The 22,688-nt window shown below is 45.6% G+C and overlaps 1 protein-coding gene across 1 annotated transcript; it reads left to right on the forward strand.

Annotated features, from left to right (window-relative positions):
- The first annotated feature begins 536 nt into the window (after nucleotides 1-536).
- Nucleotides 537-18,956, forward strand: LOC118509674 (ran-binding protein 9). The gene is made up of 9 exons (XM_036050679.1): nucleotides 537-2,326; nucleotides 9,112-9,467; nucleotides 9,549-9,846; nucleotides 9,924-10,078; nucleotides 10,168-10,298; nucleotides 10,375-10,583; nucleotides 10,654-10,811; nucleotides 13,952-14,063; nucleotides 14,156-18,956. The coding sequence occupies exons 1-9, from the start codon at nucleotides 1,990-1,992 to the stop codon at nucleotides 14,299-14,301; spliced, it is 1,902 nt and encodes a 633-aa protein (XP_035906572.1). The 5' UTR covers nucleotides 537-1,989; the 3' UTR covers nucleotides 14,302-18,956.
- Nucleotides 18,957-22,688: the final 3,732 nt, after the last annotated feature.

Here is a 22,688-nt window from a genome sequence, read left to right on the forward strand (position 1 = left end):
TATCTACATACAAATACACCAAACATCAATTTTGAAACATGTTTTACAATTGATAATTTCAAATAAACAATTAAATACGTTTTGTAACGTACAATCGATTCAAATTTCAAACGTTGGCCTATCTTTCGCCAAAGCACGTTATGTTGAAAAAGATACAAAACTAGATTACTTTTCTTATAAAGCAATCGATTACCTCCTTTCCAATTCTGTTTTCTTATCACTATCCGTTCACTTGCTTGAATACATTCAAAATTAAACTACGTAAACCAACCGTCCTGATCCATTTCAAATCTGCCAAATCTTGCCAGCGAATTCAACCAAGCACAGTAAACAACACTCATCTGATGTTGTTGTTCACCACTACCACCAGCACCCTAAAATTTCCTCATAAATGCATGACGGTGTGTGTGTGCAATGTTTCCACTTTTTCAACGCACAATACAACGCCAAACGACGTTATGCAAAACCGCGAGACAAAAATAGAGCGAGCGCGTTGGCGTAGTTGAGATAGCATGCTGGCAGCAGAGAAAAAAGCACGTCGCAATCAGACGGACGGACGGACACACACAGTACACAACAGTACAGCAGTACTACCATCATCATCAACTCCATCTTCTTGCAGCTCCGTTTGCTGGTCGTGTGGATCGTAGATTTGCTGCTGCTTTAGCTCCCCCACTGCGAGGAAATTTTATGCTGTGAAAAGCTAACAAACCATACTACTTTACTGAAAAAGTTAGGAAGTGTGATAATTGTGAAGCAAAAGTTGCCCTAGATCATCACAAGGAAGTAGAGAGAGCCAGCCCCCCGCTTGTGGCTGGTTGTTTTTCTTGCCACTTCTTTTGTCTTGCCCGTACTAGTTCGAAAGGTGCGACAGCATTGAGCCAAGGGTTACGTTCAACCTCGTTCACACCCACTGACCCCTTGTGGGGCGGGGTGTGCTGCTCCTTCGTATTCGATGGTGGCGGTGGTGGTGTCCCAGCAGTCAGTTGTCCCCTGACCAACGCAACTGAACCGTCGTCATTTCGGTTTCAGTTTTGCTTTCGATCGCGAAGGCCCATCAAAAGCCAACGGTGGAGAAACGGATGAGGCAAAGAGGTGCCACGGGCCAAGAGAGACACAAAAGCTCATCACTACTACTACCACCACCAACACAACACATCGCTGCTAATGATAATCGTAGTGAGCCATTCCGCGAGACAGGTTGCCCATGGTAGCACCAAATCGTGGATAGATTTTGTCAAACAGTTCGAAACGGCTTTGCAGGAAAGGTCATAGCTTGCAGTTAGTTCAAGAAGCAGTTAAACTTTGCACCCATTAAAGGAAACGAGCACGAAAAGCATTGCGAGAAAATCGGGAAAACGACCATCACCGTTCAGTTCGTGTAGTTAGGCCCATCGCTGAATGTGTGCGTGTTTGCTTACAATTCGACATCGCTAGTGTGTTGGTGGACGACTTCTCCGTGTGTGTGTGTGTGTGTGTGTTGTGTAGTGTGCGTACGTAAAAAGAACGAGCGAGAGAAAGAGAGAGTGCGCGAGTGTTATTAGACAGAGAAAAGTGGTTTTGATGGTGGGTGTCTCGCTGTCAGCAGGAACATCATCATCATCATCATCATTCTACACGCTCAGAGGACAAAAGCAAAGTGCAATCCGCAGTCGGTTCGCGAACTCCATAACGGTCGAAGCGAAGGGTCCGCGCGCGTACTCGTGAAGAGCGAGACAGAGCGAGAACAATAGAACGGGGAAATTGCAGCAGCAGCAGGCGACGACGTCGAAGTGTTTTTGTGTGCGTGTGTGTATTGGGGCCTTCATGATCATCGCTCAAATGCATGGCCGCAAGCAGTAATTTGAAGAAGCTGTGAATATTATTTGCGGATTACCGTGTAGTGTTGTGTGTGTCTACTTGAAAAGTACAGCAGTAGCTTCTGTCAGTGAACCGCTTTCCCTTGAGCAGATCCGCACACACAGACACGCTCGCTTGCTGTCCCTGCTGATGGCCGACAATGCGCCTGCAGCCGCTGCAAGTAGTGTGAAGTGTGGTGATGGTGGTCAGCCTCTCGACAGTTCGCTAAGGTCCTCGAAAAAAATGTTCAACCCAAACAACAACGTCCAGGGCGGTGCCAGTGGCAGCGGAAGCGGAACCAGCGGCACCAACAGTGCGGCCCCGGGTGCCACCAACAGCGGTGCAACGGCCAGTTCGATCGACCGTCTCCGGATGCTGTACCCAAATGTCAACGAAGCGGTCGACCCGCTGCCCCGTTCCTGGAGCCTGCAGGACAAGTGCAGCACCATCGGATTAACGCAAAACAATCTTCGTGTTCACTACAAAGGTTTTTATCATCGTTCCGTAAAGGAAGGCCTGCCTTCTTCGCTTTAACCAATTTGTTTGCATGTTTTCAGTCTGTGGTCTGGCCCGGTCGTGTGTGTGAGTGTGTAGTGCTCGGGGCGACAGGGTTATACACGTCGGTATATCTAAATTTAGTTCGACACTCTCTTGTGTGTGCGACTTTTACACTGATTTTCCTGCATCGCCATCTTGTGCGTCCCTTTTTGCTGCCCTTTTGCTTCCTTCGGTGTCTCTGGCACGGTTGTCTCTATCCTGCTGTCGTTGTGGGGCGCGCGTGTGTGTGTGCAGCAATGTTGTGTGATCACAACATGCACCACACACAGCACGGAGAAAGACGAACATTTCCCTACACCTATTGCTCAGTCGGGGCTCTCTGATCCCAGCTACACAAATCGTGTCTCGTTGAAACCTTCACGAGGAAGCACACAATTTTTACCTTTGTTGGTCGTCAATGAACTAAATCATCATTTAGGCCGCCGCGTTCGCGTTGTTCTCCCTCCCCTTCTATTACGCATTAATGATGGCCACGATGGCGTGCAATCGCTTGCCTCTTTGCTCCATTTGTAGGAGCTTACAACGAACAAAATGTCATTTTTCTTTCTACCCCACAAAGCAAGCTCTGCACGTCGGGTCGCCGAGGAAAGCATTGCCTACTTTGCGTTTTATCGCATCTGGTGGAATGTGTGTTTACCTTGTGTTGTTTTGAGAGCTTTCCCTGCGAATTACGATTCGTCGTGTGCCCGAAAAGCAGCACAACCCTTTTTGTGCTGTATAGGGAAAGGGAAAAATCGAGTAATTCGACGCTCCATTATCGTTACGATACCGTACCGTCGTCACCGTCCGTACATGAAATCAACTCTTGATTTTCCGTATTTTTCTTACGCTTACGTTTTCCCTCCCCGTTTGCTTGGAAATGTGGCTTTTTTTTCTACATCGACTTGCAAACTTGTGTGTTCAAAAACAACGATGAAAGTGTGAGTGTGTGTGTGTGCGTGTTGGTTTAATGTACGGAATGCTCCATCACCCGATGGGAGTGTTTGTGTGCGTTTGTATGTGCGCTGTGTATTGCGCAAATAGTGTACAGCTCCTCACAGCAATAACAGCAGCAGAGCACAGTTACAGTAGCCCACTACTAATATACACATGCTCCACACATACGCCGTTAGAAGGGAGCAAAAGTGCGTAATCGCCAGAGTAAGAGAGAGCGCAACAGCGAGCGAACAGTGTTTTTCGTGTGCGAAAGAGACCGACGGCTATGCGATGATGATACGATTCCGCGAGACAGTGCGCACAAAGAAGCATCAGCCAGGAAGAAACAGAAATCAGCAGGTTTTGACGTTTCGGTGACGGATTGGAACCTGTGCCTTGTGCTTTGCTACCTTGTGATTTGTACGAAGAAGTGTGTGGAAGCTTTTTCAACATCATCGGTCACTTTAGAAATTTTTTTAATGCCAATCCACATAGCAACGCGATTAATTGATATTGCATGTGATACGGTAACTGATTTACATGCAATCGTCACGTAAATATGCTACGATGTGCCTGATGCGCTCCCAATGGCTGATAATGAAATGATTTAATATTTTGTTTTGTTGTTAACGATGCAAACGATCATTGTGAACTCACTTAAAACGACCTTTTAATTATTCAATCACGGGTGACGACTATGTACGTCGTTTTGGTGACGAAGAAAAACAATGTACGCAAATGTAACTATTGCTTCTACGTTAATGACATATGTGTGTGTGTTTGTCGTGTCTTGCTTTTTCTGAAAGGTCAAATGAGAAGTTGTGCAAATGATCAGAAAGTTTCGTTTTGTTACACAAAACCTAACATCTATCGGCGATGTTTACCATTTTTGGATAAAATTCGACAAATAACTTATCCATGCAAGTATTTCAATGTTTTTCCCAATCGTTTTCGAGTGGTTGTAACATTTATTTTCGATAAGGAAAATGACCAGAACCTTCCCGTCGAGGAAAAACAATTCGCTGCGAGCTTTTCTTTGTCATGTTTTGATGGCGATGTTGATCTTGTAGCAGCAGCAGCAGCGCCAGCTCGAGTGACCAATTTAATGTACACAACACCAATACACCACCGAGGCCAACAAAAACACGTCACGACACGTTCCGCCTGCGTCACAGTGTGCGTGTCAGTTTAGATCAAAACAATGAGACAGAATGACAGCACCGTGCGCACACGAATACATCGCTCCAGCTGTTCCAAATCAGCAGCAGCAGCAGCAGCTCCCCGTCTTTCGCTCGCCCTTCTCTTCCCCTTTTTCTGTCCAACATACATCAAACGCACACACACACACACACACAGGTAGGCGACATTCGCGCATAAGCATAAAATGCGTTGAGCATAAATCGGAAACGAACAGCATAATACTGCCAAAGAGTAAGAGACAGACGGGGAAGCACACAGGCAACCAACACAACAAGGAAACAGACAGAGACACGACCCCGATTTCATCGCCAAAGACTTTTTTTCGGTGGGTTGGGTGCTGAGGGGAAGGGTGGGTAGTGGTTTTAGCCCTCCGCGTGTGCTGCTGGGATGAATAACATTTCGATGTGCGTATTCTTCCTCAAACAGACACTCACATACACACACACACACACAGTCACCGCTTGCTGCCACTTTTTTCCTTTGTGTTCCGCGCGTTCCCTTTCGCCCTTTGTACAAAGCGTTCGAAGAAAATCCGATGTACGCAGCAACAACACAGCCAGCCAGTACGAGGCAGCACTGTGCGAAAATGTGTGTACACTTATTTGTACGCTCCTTTTCATTCTGTTACTGTGCTGGTCTCTCTCGGTCTGTCTCTCTTTTTAACTCTGTGTTTTATTGCGTTTCACTTTTACACTTTTTGCTTCCCTGTTTGGAAGATGGAGTATTGTTTCTAATATTACGCTTTTGATAAATTATTATTTTTAAATACTCTGATCTCTCATATGAGGCGAATGAAGTCTCAAAGACCCAAAGCCTCTATAAATAAACGAAAAAAGTTTTTTTTTCAATAATTGTTGGTTTCTGGGGAATTCTTTTTTTATTATTTAAAGTAAATTTTGATTAACTTTTTTGTAAGAATACTTACACAAACTTCCTATAGATATATTTGTATACTTTTTTTTAATGAAATGATGCAATCAATTTAAGTTTTTTTTTTATAAAAATACTCTAAATTATGATGTATAAAAGGCTTTAACGATTTTTTTCTGTTTTTCGTTTTGTTTAATTTTTTTTTGCTATCGTATATACTTATTTAGTTTTTATTTCATATACTTAACGTGGTAAAAACTAAGCTTATTCTTTCCTTGACTTGCATCAAAAAACAATTAATAAAAATATTTAATCAAAAGTTTAGAAATAAAACGCTCAATGTGGCTTTTGGAATAATCCATTATGGTTGTTGAGTAACAGACATTCATAGTCGTTACTTTCAATATCTCAACTACATGCACGGTTCAAATCTTCGAATCTGGACCATATCCACTACTGGCCTTTGGATAATGGCAAGCCACCCATGATCAGCTAATATCGCCATACCAAGGTTTACATAGGTCCTCATATTACATACATAGGTCCTCAATGTGCGGATCGGCAGCTGATATTATCTGGCCCGTGCTACGATATTGCTAGGTCTCAAAAAAAACACAAGACCCCTTCACCAAACCATCAGATCTAGATTCTAGAATGCCTTTGGTTAGGACGTTCTCTCTGCTCGGTTGGCATTTTAACCACGAAAGGTCCTAAACTGCAATTTCTGACTTCATTTGGCTTAATTTTACCCTTAGCTGAAAAGTCATTCCTTTACGAGACCAACGAGACATTGAAAGACCTCTTAATATCTTAAGACGAAGAAGACCGAGTAGGTGCGATAGAGGTTTTAAATGAGTATTATAGTGAAAATAATAGTACCAATTGTACGCAAAAGTACTGCTTGAAGTTAGCAGCCTTAATTTTAGGAAAGATGTATCAGTTATAAGTCTACCAAATGAAGAATCATCTGCAGAACCAAATGAAGAATCTGCTGACTGGTACGCTCTAATTCTTTCGAAATGACCAACTTAGTAGATAAAGATGTATCAGTTTCTGTCTCTTTTTTAACTTTATGAAGATTACTACATTACCACAGAGTAATAAGAGCATTTTTACTTCTTCAATCCTTTCAAGCAGTACAGGAAACAATGGCGTTCCTACCCCTAAGTGCATACTGCGCCGTATGCAACCTTAAATGCAGCAGCATCAACACTTATTAAAACCACTGCATTAATCGATGTGTGTGTGTGATAGAAGAGTTTCACACGATCACGATCGTATTAAACTAAATACGACTTTGCCGAAATTGTACACCGCGTTCAACCCATTCAAACGTGTCATGTTCATCATGCTTCAAACAACGAACCACCACCGCAGCACCAGCTGATGATGATGATGATGCTGACGATGGCAAACCGCATCGATAACGTCTTTGTTTCCGTTCTGAACCCCGGTGTACGACGGTGTACTTCTCGCGGCAGCTTATATCCCGTGCCTGTGACACTGATTGCCGTCTTTGTTTGCTTGGGCTGGCATTTTTGTTTTAATCGGACACACGAGGGCGGGGGGGTATTCGCGAGCTCTCCTCGAACAGCTTAGGTATCGGATTTACAACTGGTCTGTGAATCGCGCACGCCAGTCACCTCGAGAGACAGAGGCGGCCAACAGACCAAGCTAAGCTAATATGGCTGCTGCTACTTGCTGTTGTAACCGCCGGATCGGTAGAAGGTGCCTCAGGTTGAGCTGGTGGTGTTGAGTGGGCACTCACTGCTGCACGGTGGGCAAACCTATTAATACTGGGTCAGCAAATCGTACGCTCTACTTCAATGGCCAGCCATACACACACACACAGAATCAATTACCCAAAGAAGAGCTCCGAGAGTTTGTATCGCTCAGTAATCTTCTTCTAAAATAACGATGGAGATTTTTTTCGGAAGCATCATCATGCATTGAAAGCCTCCTGTGTTGTGGCTCAAGCACCTTATCAGCTTACCAGCCGCTCCGGCAGCGATTAAGCGACAACATAAAGTAGCTGGCCGATGAATGTAGCAAACGGCAAAACAAAAAGTGTGCAAAGCACTTTCGATTGCAATTGGCAACGGTCCGATCGGGGATCGAATCGCGTTCAACCCCGCGTAGGGTGATGATTGGAGAAGGCATAACCACCACCACTATCAGCAAACGAAACGACAAGCCACTGGGTAAAGACGTGCAAAGGAAATAAAAAGTTAGCTCTGCCACGAGCGTCGGTGGTGGCACAGGCAGACGGCAGGAAGGCATGGATGTTGTTTGGTAATAAGCATCGAAACATCGGTGCTTTGCTTGCCTGGCCTGGCCCCCGATGGCAGAGACCGTACACTTTCTCGAAACCAAATCGCGCCTCGCCTGCCTCGTGGATGAGGTGACCACGACGACTCTCGACGATGTGTTCGAATGAAGTCCGTGCAGCTCTTTTGGGGGTTGACTTACTTTTTTTTATTTATTTTTTCCCCTTTTTTGCTCCAATATGCTAATGAATTTACTAACCGAATCGGTGACAGTTGTAATTCAATTTCAAATTGTAGTATTTAATTTTCTTCTCTTGTTTTCATGTTTATTAGCTATTTTTTCTATTTTCATATTTTTTTTAATTTTTATATTTCTTTTACATACTTCTATGAAACTTTCCTTTTTTTCCGAGTGTCCCTGTGTGTTTTAATTTACTTGCAAGCCATTTACTTTCCATTTTTCATTTGCAAACCTCTTTTGCGTTAATGTTTTAGTATTTTAACATACACACACCTAACAAGAACATTTCCATAACACCACCCACCCGAATAAGGCGACCCCAAGGCTGCTCGTCTTCTCACGCCATCTCTGAATGTATTCGCCCTTATGACAGGGCCACACGGATTTTGGATATTGAACGCGACAAAAGGCGCTGGGCGTAACATCATGTGGAGCAAAGCCACTGAAGCAACGCGGACGTGAAGGAGGAATCGCGCGCTCAATATGATGATTACGACAAAGCAAAACGAACAAAAAAAAGCCAACGGGGAAATAAACGAACAGCGACTGAAACGAACGTACGAACCAACCAACCAAGTGTTGTCAGGGTCGTACTCCAACAGACGGCCGCGCGGCCCAAAGTGGGTCAGAGCGCGGCGGCGTTTGGCAACGATTTTCCATGACTTTGAACACTGGCGGGGGGTGGTGGGCCGAAGCTCACCTTCCGATACACACAATGAAGCCGCGTGTGGGTCGCACCTCCACTCGAGGGGGGGGGATGTGTGTCTCATAAGGCCACAAAGCCTGGCGAGCAGACGCACTAGACTTTGGGGCTAGCGAGCGGCTTAGAAGAGCAGCAACTTTGGTGGAAAACTCAAGTCGTATTGAAGGACAAGAGATAAACCGAGAGGGGCGCGCCACGTTTCGTCATTCACGTGGGGGAATAGGCAGCACCCCTGAGCCGTTGCAAATGTAAAAGCTCTAGACAATCTATATTATGAGTCACTGGCGGAAAGTTAAAACTGTTTACAAATAAGTTAAAAAATTTCACAGTCTGGTTAACAACGCGGGGGTTTTGAGGGTGCCTCACCAACGACAATTGTTCCTATGTCCATCCAGCATATGACCGCCAGACCTTGTGATTTCTGCAATTTACCTTACTTCACTAACTCTAATGAACATTCTAAAAATTTATTTACTAAATATTGCTTCGTTTTTGTTCGAATTTGTCACCTTCGACAGGAATTGGTAAATCACACACAGATGCAGCCTCAGTGCGTACGGCCTACCCGATTCCGGCCGCCTGCGGACTGTACTACTTCGAGGTGAAGATCATCTCCAAGGGCCGGGACGGATACATGGGCATCGGGCTGACCCATACAAACTTCAAGATGAATCGGCTGCCCGGTTGGGACAAGCAGTCGTACGGCTACCACGGTGACGATGGCCACTCGTTCTGCTCGTCCGGCAATGGGCAACCGTACGGGCCCACCTTTACCACCGGTGATATTATTGGTTGTGGCGTCAATCTGGTCGACAATACGTGTTTCTACACCAAGAACGGCCACCATCTGGGCATCGCTTTCAAGGATCTACCGGTGAGTGTCCGGCAGGACGTTGTCCAACCACAGCAGAGGCGTTGCTAATGTGGTCTTTTCTTCTTCTCGATCTCCTCCCAGCCCCGGTTATACCCGACGGTGGGACTCCAAACGCCCGGCGAGGTGGTCGATGCCAACTTCGGTCAGGAACCGTTCAAGTTTGACATCGAGGACATGCTGAAGGAGCTGCGGGCCAGCACGAAGGCCACCATCTACAACTTCCCACTGCCGGATGATCAGGGCGACTGGACGGTGATCCTGCACAAAATGGTTTCCTCCTATCTGGTCCACCACGGGTACAGCTCGACGGCGGAAACGTTCGCACGGACCACGGGTCAAACATTACAGGAAGACATGACATCGATTAAAAATCGACAAAGTAAGTGTTGTGTGGTTGAAGCGTTTGCCCCCGGCCGTCGTTCGCTTCACGTTGCTGTGTTTCTTGTTTGTTTGCAGAAATTATCAAACTAGTGCTTTCCGGGCGCATGGGACAAGCAATCGAACAAACCATTCGTCTCTATCCGGGTCTGCTAGAGTCGAATCAAAATCTGCTTTTTATGCTGAAGTGCCGACAGTTTATCGAGATGGTGAACGGATCTGACTTTGACCTAGTAAGTGGGAACCGATCGTCGTGCTCACCTGGCATCCCTCAGCTCATGTGCATTTCCCTTTCTCCCCCCCCCCCCCACCCCCCCCCTAGGGTACTCCTTCGTCGCGTACGAGCCCAGTGCAAACATCGGTGATACAATCAACAAAAAGTTATCAAAACGGTAGCACCATTATTCCGGATAACGTTGACAATCAGGGATACTTAAAAAATAACGTCCTCAGGTAAAAACCCCCTAGCGGCTCGGATCGATCCGAAGCGATGTGTGACACTAACGTTGGACATTGCAAACCATTTCAGTAATAACACCAACAACAATAATGGCAACTGCATCGAAGACGACTACTCGAACGACGTCGAGATGGAGAACGGTCACAGCAATAATAGCGCCACGAATGGTTACAAAAACGGAACCGCTAATCGAACGAACGCAAACGAATCGGGTGATGGGGAGGAGGAGCAGGAGGAGGAGGAGGAGGAACCGGACACCGGCAGGGATGAAGATATGGGTAAACAATTGCAAAACAAAGCAATATGCGGATCATTAACCGTGATCCTTTCCCCCCTTTTTCCACGTAGACGTGGACTCATCGCTATCGCCAAACTGTAAATCGACGAGTGCCACGGGAAAGTCCGGTGTCGAGCGGATGCTAGAATTTGGCCGGGAGCTGTTCCAGATGAGCCAACGCCTGGAGAAGGAACATGGTGTTAATGAAACTAATCAAAAAATGTTGGAGGTAAGTGGACGGGCGACGGGGGGTTTTTTTATTTGAGTAGCTTTTACGTGCAAATTAATGTGATCTTCTCAATCATTCGTGACCCATCTGCGTGGAACCAGGTTTCGCACGGATGTTTGGGGAAGGTCTTATCTTATAAGCTGATGTTGAAGTAGATCGTTCGATTTGACACAAATGATTCACTAGGCCATACGACATGTAGCTGGAGTCGCAGCCTTCGCTATCGTCGTAAAAATAGATTCTCCATTTCAAATCTTACGATCAAATAGCGATGAGATTGGATTTGGATTGGAACGATGGACTCATCCTCGGAGAGATACTGTATCAATGCTTTGTCTACAACCCAGGCATGACAGGGCTTCGACTTGCGATATTGACTTGTATCTTGGAATGCACCTTATCCCGGGTGAACTCCGTAGAGGATGGGGAGTTCCGCTGGGGTAAATTGGGAATCGGGAGCGTCGTCAGGTTGTCGCCACGTGTTTTCGGGACGGGAAGCAGCCTTTATGTTTTTGAGCTTCGGCAATTTGATGGCGCCGTCCTCTGCGTCGAACTCCCTCGATGAAGCTTCGAATCTCCTCACCGCTTGTTCCGGATTGCGTGCTGATGTGCCTGGGTTCGAGCACCACAACCGCTTAGTTTAGCCATCGTGGTAGTAGACACACACACTCCGTCGGCAGCACGACCGCCAATAGAGACCTCAAGTCTCTTGAGTGCTGCTTTGACACCAGCTTTGGCCAAAAATGCGACTGGTGCACGTTGGAGTTATTGAGCGGGACTACTACGGGATAGGAAGTGGGAAGGAATCAGAGGTGATTCCCATTTCTTTGGCGAAGCCGAACAGGATCCGCTCGTATTCGTAGTCCTTCTGACCCTGGATGTCGCGTATTGGCACCGCGGGGGATCTTCCTGATGCCCTGAGAGGATGTGGTCAATGTCCTGGTGTCCGTTGCTACAGCTACAAACCTTGCTGTCGGCACTGCCTCCACGATGGAGATGAGCGTTCATTGCATAGTAGTTCGACATGAGTCTAGACATCATGCGAATAAACGCACGTTCCACCGCACGAGCCCGTGAAAGCAGGGACGCAGAGATACCTGTGGTGAGACTGAGTACAGGAACTTCCCGAGTTCATCCTCATCCTCGGAGGAACTCGTGAGAGGGAATCGACCTCTCAAAAAAGTTGCCTTCGAAGGCATCTCGTTTGGCCAAGGAGTCTGCGTTTTAATTACCGGAAATACCGCAATGAGCCTGCTCAGCCATATAAGCGATATTCTAAACGCTTTGTCGAATAGAGAGCTAAGAATATCCAATATTGTTTTGGATAAAGTAATCAGAGCTCTTTAATGTCTCTACGGACTTAAGTGCTTCGACAGCGCTTAGGCTTTCAGTGAATAAAAAATACCGATCCGCGGAGGATTTGCGCTTATAATTAAAAGTGCATGAAAGATAGCAGCCAGCTCGGCAACAGAGGATAGAGCATGGCTGTCTAAGCTTGTAGAAGGCCTCAGTGTAGGTGTTAAATACACCGAAGCCCGTGCTCGCCTCCGAAGAGAAGATCCGTCTGTGAAGAACTGCTGTGGGGTAGGACGGCCATACTTATCCACACAAAAATGCTGGGAATTGTCCTCCTGCGAAGATCATCTGGGATGTTCTTCGTGTCCTCTCGCAACGAGGTGTCGACTACCAAAAGGGAATTGTAGGACTTCGAAGTCTTTGCCTGTTGGTCGCGGTTTAGCGCCGTCGTTTGCCAACCGATTAACCCGGCGGTTCTGGCGGACGCATCAACGCCATCACTTCATCTCAGTTTCGGGCTACCAAGCCTCCTCTGTCCGTGTGGACGGTCTGGAAAGGGCTTTACGGGCTGGTTCGTCCGGTGTAATTCTCATGACGTGGCCAACCCACCGGAGTCTAGCGAGTCTAATTCACTGCACGATCGTGGGACTATCGAACAGCTCGTAGAACTAGTTATCGGGGCCAAAAATCCTTCTGAGCATCTTCCTCTCGAACAGGCGGCTAAGACGGCTTCGTCAGTTTTGAACAGAGTCCATGTCTCAGAGGCGTTAGTGAGTACTGGGACTATAAATGTTCTGTACAATCCCAGCTTCGTCCGTCGCGACAGGTATTTAGAGTGGAGAAGTTTCCTCAGGCTGTAACTGGCTGGACCGGTCGGCAGCCAGCATCCTTCAATGTAACCCAACATCAATGTTGTTGTCGGTGCTGACTTTTGACCCCAGATAGGTGAAGTTTTGGACGACTTCGAAGGTGCGGTCACCTATCTGTACATCACCCCTGCGTAAATCAGTGTTTGTTAGCAGGGCCGCTGGTGGTGAGAGCATCATTTTAGATTTCTTCTCGTTAATCTCCAACCCGAGGTTCTGTGCCGCACGCTCGATCCTTTGATAAGCTTCTGCTACATAGGAGAGCCTCAAACCAATGATGTCTATGTCATCAGCGTATGCCAGGGTCTGGTTTGACTTATAGAAGATGGTCCCCGAAGTTCCCATCTCAGCAAGTCACGTGTGGCTCTCTCTATCGACAGATTGAAAAGGAGACAGGCAAGCCCATCTCCCTGGCTTCAAGCCCTTGGTGGTAGCAAAGGGCCCTGAGAGTTTTCCATCCACCTTCACCTGGCATGTGATGTTGGCCATTGTCATTCGTACAAGCCCGGTAAGCTTGGCCGGGATTCCAAAAGAGCTCATTGCGTCGTACAGTTTTACCCTGGCTATGCTGTCATAGGCGGCTTTAAAATCAATGAAGAGATGGTAGGCATGGAGGAGCTGCTGCTCCGCCATCTTTTCCAAGGTTTTCCGCATCGTGGTTGTGAGTACTGGGACGATAAATGATCTGCTCAGTCCCAGCTACGTCCGTCGCGAAAGGTATTTAGAGTGGAGAAGTATCCTCAGACGCGTAACTCTCAACTTCAACGTTGTTGTCGGTGCTTACTTGCTGACTCCTCCAATCGCTACCTTAGTGCTTTAAGATTCTGTCCTCAAACTATTCAGCAAGATGAAGAATATGTCGCTAATACTATTCAGAGATAATCTGAGAAACTATTTAACTTATCAATCTGGCGCCTATATCCTTGTTATATCATGCTAACCACCTTCTCCTCCATATCTCGTTGATTTTGTTTGCAGGATGCATTTAGTTTATTAGCCTATTCGAATCCCTGGGCAAGCCCGCTCGGTTGGCAGCTGTGCCCGTCGCGCCGTGAAGCTGTATGTGCTGCTCTAAACTCTGCCATATTAGGTACGTTACACGCTCTCTCCATCGTTATGTGGTTTTCGAAGCAGTTGGTCTAACATTCTTTCCTCGTTTTTCCCTTTTTTCTTCTTTTGCAGAATCAATGAATTACTCATGGCGACCACCGCTAGAGGTGTGCATAGCGCATGCCTGCGAGCTGCTGCGTCTCATGTCGAGCACGTCCCTCGGTGCGTGCGCGTTCGTCAGCGTGGACGATATACTTGCTCAACATCAGCAGCATTGACTACGTCTCATACTTCAGCTAGCAGCGCCTTACTTCACTTTCTAATGGAAACCATCACGGCGGGCCGGGCAAAATACCCCCCCCCCCCCCCCCCCCCGTTTCCCCCTCCTCTTCTTCTTCCCTTGTTTTCAATCACACACACACGCACTCACGTCCCTATTCTTGTATCTGCCACGATCTCTCCAACTAAGAAAAGCCACCCCATAGGAATATGCATACGAAGATGATGATGATCATGATGATGAGGTAGTAGCAGCAGCCAGGCTTTAGTGTGTGAGACCTTGGATACGAAATTACGCCAACGTGAAAAAATCAAATCATCAGCGTTTTGTGATTGAAAAGGTGTGCATGTGTGAGAACGGTCTTTCCGGGTCATCTGTACTGTAGGGTGTTGTTTTTTTTCCCTTCTCTCCCGAGTGTTTTAATGTACAGCTTCTCCTTCTTTTTGTTGTTTTTCTTAACTTAAAAACTTAACTATTCATGCATCACATATTCAACGGTCAGCAGAGATGATGTGCCTGTGCCCAAAAGTAGGACGTAGTGCGCTATAAAACCCCCCGGAAGCAAACGAAATCCAATTTTAGTTGACCAAACCACTGAAGCAGTCAGTCAGCAGTGTGTGTGTGTGTGTGCAGGTGAAACAAAAACGAACGAATGAATGCTATTATGCGCCGCTGCTCTCCTATAAGTAAGTAATCTGTTCCAATATTACTCCCTTACACTTCAACCCGGATCCGGGAGGACTGGTAATGAACGAACGATCTTCGCTTTCCTTCCCTTTCGCTTCTATGCGTGTCTCTGTGTGGTTTGGTTTGGTTGGTGCAAGATCGCAGGATTGGTTGTAACCGATAAAGGAATGGTTCGCAGTAGAAGGGGAAGCGATTGGACGACGGTTGTGGTGGGATATGTGGATTGCGGTCCAAAGGAGCTATGTGTTGAGGGAGGAAGGAAAAAGTGCACGAGTTAGCTCACGTGAGTTTGATAATAAATAAGCCACACACAGCGGGGCGCACGGCGCTTACAGTAGCAAGCCAGCCAGCAGGTCCCGAACCCCGAAGCATGTTGTGTAATGTAAAGTGTAAAACCGAAGTACTAATATTTAGCCGATAGAGTTAACAGCCCGGGCCCCGTGGTAGCAGACGGGTTGCAGGTGGTAATATAAGCAGTAAAAGGACGGACGGACGTTGTGCAGCGCGAGCCGTTTAGTAAGCGCAAGAACTTTAGGTAAGCAGCGTGTCGTAAAACGCGCCACGATCAGTTAGTGGTAAGTAAGCGTGATAACCGCTGTGTGTGCGTGTGTGTGTGTGAATATGGTTGAAATTAGGTGCGCTAGAAGTGGGGAAAGAATGCGTGTGTGCAAGAGGACAAACCCACTCACAAACTCTTCGAAATATAAAGAAACTTGGATTGGAAAAACAAAGCAAAAACCGCGCGATAAGTGACAAAGAACGGGAACTAATCATACGAATGAAGAGCAATAGTAATAGAGGGAGAAAACATCATAGAGAGAGAGAGAGAGAGAGAGAGAGAGAGAGAGAGAGAGAGAATGATTCATAAGGGGAGAAGAAAAAAGGTTTTTTTTTTCTTACGTTCTTCAAGGATCTATGATGGCGTTTGTGTGCACTGCTGGAAGTATCTGTATCCGTTTTGGAACAATCTCTCTTTACAGGGTTTCTCAGGCCAGCTCAACAGTGTAACGCTTATCCAACTTCGCGTATGCAATTCAACCTTGTTAACCCCTTTCAACATCGGTAAACAGACTTTTCTTCTTCTTCTTCTTCTACTTCTTCCTTGGCACTAAAACCTCGAGAGGCCTCGCCGCCTGCCATTTCTGGCTTTTTGTGACTTAATTTTAGCCCTTAGCAAGGTAGTCAGCCCTGCGTACGGGGAGGCGGTCTGGATGGGAATTGAACCCCGGTCCTGCCGTGTGAAGACCGGCGCCGTTATCGCCTCGGTCACCCGACCGCCCGAAAACTTTAATATTTAACTCCGTAAAATCCCAACTCAACAATGGAAATAGGTCTAGCGGGAGCTATTTTTGAAATAATCATACTACTTGGTTTCGTAATATCAATCTCGTATCAAATCAAAGATTCAATTCTTATCAGTTGGGGTAATCCGGAAGCGTAAGGTAGTTTCACCAGGCTCCGGTGGGCTGGTCACGTCATGAGAATGACACCGGACGACCCAGCCCGTAAAGTCCTTTCCAGGCCCAAACTGAGATGGAGTGATGGCGTTGATGCGTCCACTAGAACGGCCGGGATAATGGATTGGCAGACGACGGCGCTAAACCGTGAGCGGTATCGAGGATTATTGCAGCAGGTCAAGACCGCAAAGCGGTTGTAGCGCCTGATAAGGAAGTAAGTAAGTCCGGAAGCCAAGGCGATTGCGGTGCCAGCAGGATTGGAGATGAAATCCCTTCCAGACCACCTCCCTGTACGCAAGGCTGTAACAATCCGGCTAGCCGAAAATGAATTAAAAACTGCAGACAGGCGATCCCTTTTGAGGTTGTAGTACCAAAGAGAAAGAAGCGTCAGAATATCTCAACAAAAAACAATAAAAATCGAACATATTTTTCGCTACCGGGGGGACGACGACAGCCTAGATGAGATTTGTACCCGACCCGAGCAGCCCCTGAGAAGGGTTAACGAGGTTGAATTGTTGTATTCCCCGCACGTAGGGCAGACTACTTCACTACGGGTAAAATCGAGTCACAGAAAGCCAGAAATGGCCGACCGAGACCTCTCGAGGTTGTAGTGCCAAGGAAGAAAAAGAAGGTCCTTGCTGAGCGGCTCTCCTGTCTATGATTAGTCTTGCGTTCACTAGTTCCTTTTTTGAAAACGAAAGAGCAACTGCCAGCTCTCTTTTGGGGTTTGAAAGCTTTCCGCTCATCGAGAGTATTGTGAGCTGAGGATGGGTAGTCAGAGCTAAATCTTCCTTTTTTCACTAAGAACTCTTTTCACTCCCGGTAGCTCCGCACACACCGAGGGCGAAGAGGACGAAGAGTTCGCAAGCTATAGCGCTCAGAGCCCTCATTTTAATGAGACGAGGCTTCCCGGTAGCTCTCGAGCTCACTACTACCCAACACTAGTTGCTTCATAAAACAGTACGCCACACTCACCGCAATAATGGGGACTCCTTTCGTATTTTCTTCACACTTTCTCACTCTGTAAGTTAAATTCGTATGTCAAAGAAGGTTGCCAGGTTGGTCTCCCTTTTCCTGATGATCTCTCGGTTGTTTTCCCACCCACAGAACCAGGATAACTCGGTTGTAGTCTGTAGCCTGTGCTTGGTTTAGTAAGAAAATGTCTGTGCAATAGCAGGTCCAACACCAACCCACAAGAACACTAAATGTTACCACACACCAGTAATTGTTTTTTTGGATGATCAATAGAGAATCCTTCCCCACCATCCAGACATACACACACCCATAAATGGTATATAAAAATGGATTTCATACGGACAGACGCATCGCCGATCGCCGCTCGTGAGAGAGGGGTTGGAAAAACCAGGCAGGGATGTATTTTCTTTCTCAATATTTTTTTTTTTAAATCGATCGTGTTCGCGCTTATTTAGCTCAATGTTGAATGTCTGGCTCTTGGGATGGAGTGAATCACGTGCGAATGGAGTTTGTACAAAGAGACACCGACCGACCGACCGACCGACCGACCGATCGGGCGTGATCAGTAGGCTTAAGGCAGTAGGGAATATTGGGGACGGAGGGGAAGAGGGGAAAAGGGGGGTATAAGAACGACACCACACAATAAGCAATAGATTCAACAGCAGAGGGAACACCTTATTTGGGAGGATGTGATGAGTGTCCCCCGCGATCGCCGATCGCTTGCTCTTTGGTACATCTTCAAACCACAAAGTCGCCAATATGAAGAAGTTTGAGCACACAACAGCATGTGTAGGTAGGTGTCCGGGACCTTTTTTTTTTCCTGTGTGTAAATTGTTACTGTGTTCCGATGTAGGTTATAGGGCGTTGCTAGGGCTTAGTTCCGCGCTGTGTTCCCCTTTTTGAGGAGATCGAAGACGGACGGACTGGTGTGGTAAGGGTGTAGGCCCTTTGAAGCGAGCAAAGGATTAGGAGGATTTAAGTAGTAGATTGAAGTAGTACGATTCATCCAAGGACACAGCTTATCAGAGTGAAACGAATACGAAAGGGGGATAATAATGATGGTGAAGAGCAGGACCCGATCGCTTAGCTCGTAAGACAACACACAATCGCTAGTTAAGTTTGTGGAAGGAAAGAAGCATACTAAAGATAATAGCCGGCGGGCGTAGGGCAGTCGCCCAGGACGGATCAGGACGACCTCAGAACCACACTGTCTGTCTCTCTTTCCTTCCTCTTCTTCTCACCACTATCGGGCAACCCAATGGCAAAGGCAAAAGAAAATCGGAATCAGAACACACCGGCAGAATGGTGTGGTTGGTGGCAAATTAAAACACGCGAGGAATAGTTTGTAAAGTGAGTACAGAGAAAAGCAGAGTGTGATCGAAGGAAACGCACGGACGACGGGCGAACGATTGTATTTAGGCTAAATTTTGTGAAATCACTGTGAATAATTACTATTGAGAGGATGGCGCGACGCGGACCCTTAGGAATGCTAGGCGGGCAAAAGGGCACACGAAAGAAGGAAAAGGGGGGGGGGACAAAACAAACAAACAAACGAAAAACAAAACACAGACAGATGATGATGAAACAAAAACATAAAAAAAGCCGAAGAAGAAAAAACCGGAAGTAAAATAAACATTTAATTTTAAAACAACATCCCGGTTGTTTGTTGTTTATGTGTGTATGTTCGGTACCGGTACCGGATGATCGTGTTTTTCACTCCCCTTTTTTCGGTTACATTTTTTTGAGATAATTTAATGATTTTGTTTAATCTTTTTGTACTATACCATATCACAACAATATTGAGTAAAAGTTTGTCTGTTCAAAGCTTTTCATACACCGTTTTGGAAGATGTTGCTCTTGTACGCTTAGTTAAGGTTTTATAGTTATGCAAAATTTACCCTTAAGTGCTGTACACTTCCCCTGTTGGACTATTAAAATTAATTTTAGAAAGACCTTCTGAGATAGACCTAAATGTATCTGCATCACATAAGTATTCGTGGTTTTCATTGCTTTACGCAAATCAATCGTACTTCAATAGTACAAAAAACCATCCCAAACGACTTTGTACCATTATTTCCATCATCAGCCTTACCTTGCTTTTTCCCCCTTACTGATGTACTTCCTCGTGATTGGTGGTTGTACAGCGTAAGTATACTCCTTCTGTAGGGGTTTCGATTTGCCAGCCAAACTTCTTCCTCTTTTTTGGTTGGTCTAACAACCATTTAAGGTCATGCCTGCCATTTTCGACTTACTAGAGACCGAACGTAGAACGATCGCCAGATGGGCTTTAAACCCCGGTCCTACCGAGTATGAAGACCGGTCGCCGTTGTCGCCTCTACCACCGATCCAATAAACAGCTAGGGAAGATTTGCAACACGATTATAGCGCTTTGCTGTGGATTTTCTACCGAATGTTTAGTCCAGCCCTGTTAAATTGTGCTAGAAAAATTTGTAATTACTATTTTCTTTAATGCATCTCTCAATTTGTACATTTTGCTAGCAAGAGATTCCATTCCACTAGCTCGAACTATTCCCCACTGTCCTCCTTTTTTTAACCATTCAACCTGATTGCCAACTCCTGAGTAATTGAAAATCGTCTTTATATGGGTCGAACTCTTTTACAGTGCGTAACAGAACAATAGAGCCACTAGTTTTTATTTTTATTTTTTGAATATTCTAGTCTAGAAGAATCGTCTAGTCTAGAGTATATGAATCGTATTCTACTATGAGTACGCAGAGGCAGCTGTAAACATTTTGCAGGTAAAAGACTCGATAAGCCCCCCCCCCCCACCGGAATCTTTTGTGTGCAGCACTGTGCCTGTCATTTTTATTGAACAGTGGGATTTTGTATGGTCATAACTCGTTTGATCTAAACATTGTGCGGTAAAAGACTCGAGAAGCCCCCCCCCCCCCTGGCAAAATGTGTTAGGCACTATAGGATATACGCCTAAAGGTATGCAATCCGCAGTACACGTTGCGAAAGCTTCACAGTGTGCTTTCAGTGTGCTTTCAGTGTGGTCAAAATTGGTTGAAGAAAGTCGAATTAAATATTGGGTAAAAGACTCGAGAAGGCCCCCCTAGAATCTTTTGTGTGCAGCACTGTGGCCTGTCATTTTTGTTGTACAGTGGGATTTCTGTATGGTCAAAACCCATTTGATGTAAACATTGTGCATTGTTCCTTAATACTGTTAATAGACAGCGATTAGAACTTGATACAATACATTGTAACAAGTGGTTTGAGATTATGATATTCTTATGTTTCCTCCTTTGCTGAATATCAATGCAAGGTAACAAGTATTCATCGAATTACTGTTCCGTTACCGTCCGAGAACGCCGTGCATGTTTTAGGCCCGATTGTTCACCCCTAGTGCGACTGAAAACTAGTACGAAGCTCCTGTAACCCAAAATGAATGGTAGGGTTAGCGGAGAGGGGATTTTAATCAAATAATAACAATATTTTATTCGACTTTCTTCAACCAATTTTGACCACACTGAAAGCACACTGAAAGCTCACTGTGAAGCTCTTGCAACGTGTACTGCAGATTGCATACCTGAAGAATTCGCGGAGTTTCGGATCGATGTGTGTTGCAATATTTACCAAGCGTCGTGTTCAGATTCCAAATTCGAAGAGAGATATAATTGTGTTTTCTGCCCTATTTATAAACTTTCTGAGTGCCCCCCACGCGAGCGACACTCATCCTTACTCACTGTATCCTTGAAATATTTCGTTTATCAAAAACTTGACGAAACTAGCTTTCGTCAAGTATGGTGTGACGTCTAAGCGTAAACAAAACATCTAAACGTAAACAATACCTTTAGGCGTAAATCCTACAGCGCCTAACAAATTTTGTCAGGGACTTCTCGAGTCTTTTACCAAACCATTTTGCAAGATGTTGGTTATGCTTGTACTGGTAAAACACTCGAGAAGCCCCCCCCCCCCCATGACAAAATTTGTTGGGCACTGTAGGATTTACGCCTAAATGTATGCAATCCGCAGCACACGTTGCGAAAGCTGCATAGTGTGCTTTTAGTGTGGTCAAAGATGGTTGAAGAAAGTCGAATGAAATATTGCTTATAATTCGATTAAATCCGCCTCCCTCTATCCTGACCATTTATATTGGCTTACAGGAGCTACAATATAATTTTTGGTCATGCTAGGCGTGACCAATCAGGCTTGCAACATACACAGTGTTCCCGGACTGTAACGGTACATTGGTTCGATGGATACTTGTTAACGGGCATAGATATTCAGAAAAGGAGGAAAAATAAGAATAATAACATTTTTAATCACTTCTTACAATGTATATTATCATGCTCTACTCGCTGTATGGTAACAGTATTAAGGAACAATGCACAATGTTTATATCCAACGAGTTTTGACCATACAAAAATCCCCTTGTGCAATAAAAATGACAGACCACAGTGCTGCTCACAAAAGATTCTAGGGGGGGCCTTCTCGAGTCTTTTACCGTTTTAGTTATTCCCAAAAAAACTAACAGGCCCTATTATTGTGTTACGCACTGTACAGCAAAATGTCTCTCAACTGTATTGCAAGTTTCCATGAACCCCCTTTAGCGATTTTAAAACATTCTTCCGTAGCATAGGGAAGGACCAGTACAGGCGTCCGATCCATAGAATAGAACTTTTCGATCGCTCAGGGGAATGCTCCAAATGAATAGAGTGGAATATTGCTATTCTATTTCCGACCAAGTGAACCGACGATATTTTGTAACTTTACAGGATAACAGGGTTGGGACCAAACCCTTCGACATAAGTATCCCATAGCAAATTTCTCATGCACAGGAACGCAAGATTCCATACTGATTTAAGATATTCCTTTGAGTGATTCAACCATTCCATTATTATAGCAATCGAACCTCGACAATTTACTGATGATGACATATACGTGCTTGTTCGAACGGTTCTATAACATAGGAAGGAATAATATTCTCTTTTTCAATTGGCAAAGAAAATATGATTGCTTAACATATACCATACCGCAAGGGCTTACTACAATGCTACATCACATGAGTTTTACATCCGTCGTTACATCTGTTGGATAAAGTGATACACCGCGATCGCACTATTTTTACCACTTCCCGTTGCACACGCAAAAACAGGAAGGAATTAAAAGTACCTACCAAGGGGACCTAGCCACACAGCGATAGTCCTTCAATAGTGAAGCTTCGAACGAGGCGAACCCTGCAACGATGTTGATCGATATACTCTACTTTAGGCTTCATCTCGCTTTCGTTTCGCTGTGTCTG

This window comes from Anopheles stephensi, chromosome 3 (genome assembly GCF_013141755.1).
Source record: "Anopheles stephensi strain Indian chromosome 3, UCI_ANSTEP_V1.0, whole genome shotgun sequence".
Classification (NCBI taxonomy): domain Eukaryota; kingdom Metazoa; phylum Arthropoda; class Insecta; order Diptera; family Culicidae; genus Anopheles; species Anopheles stephensi.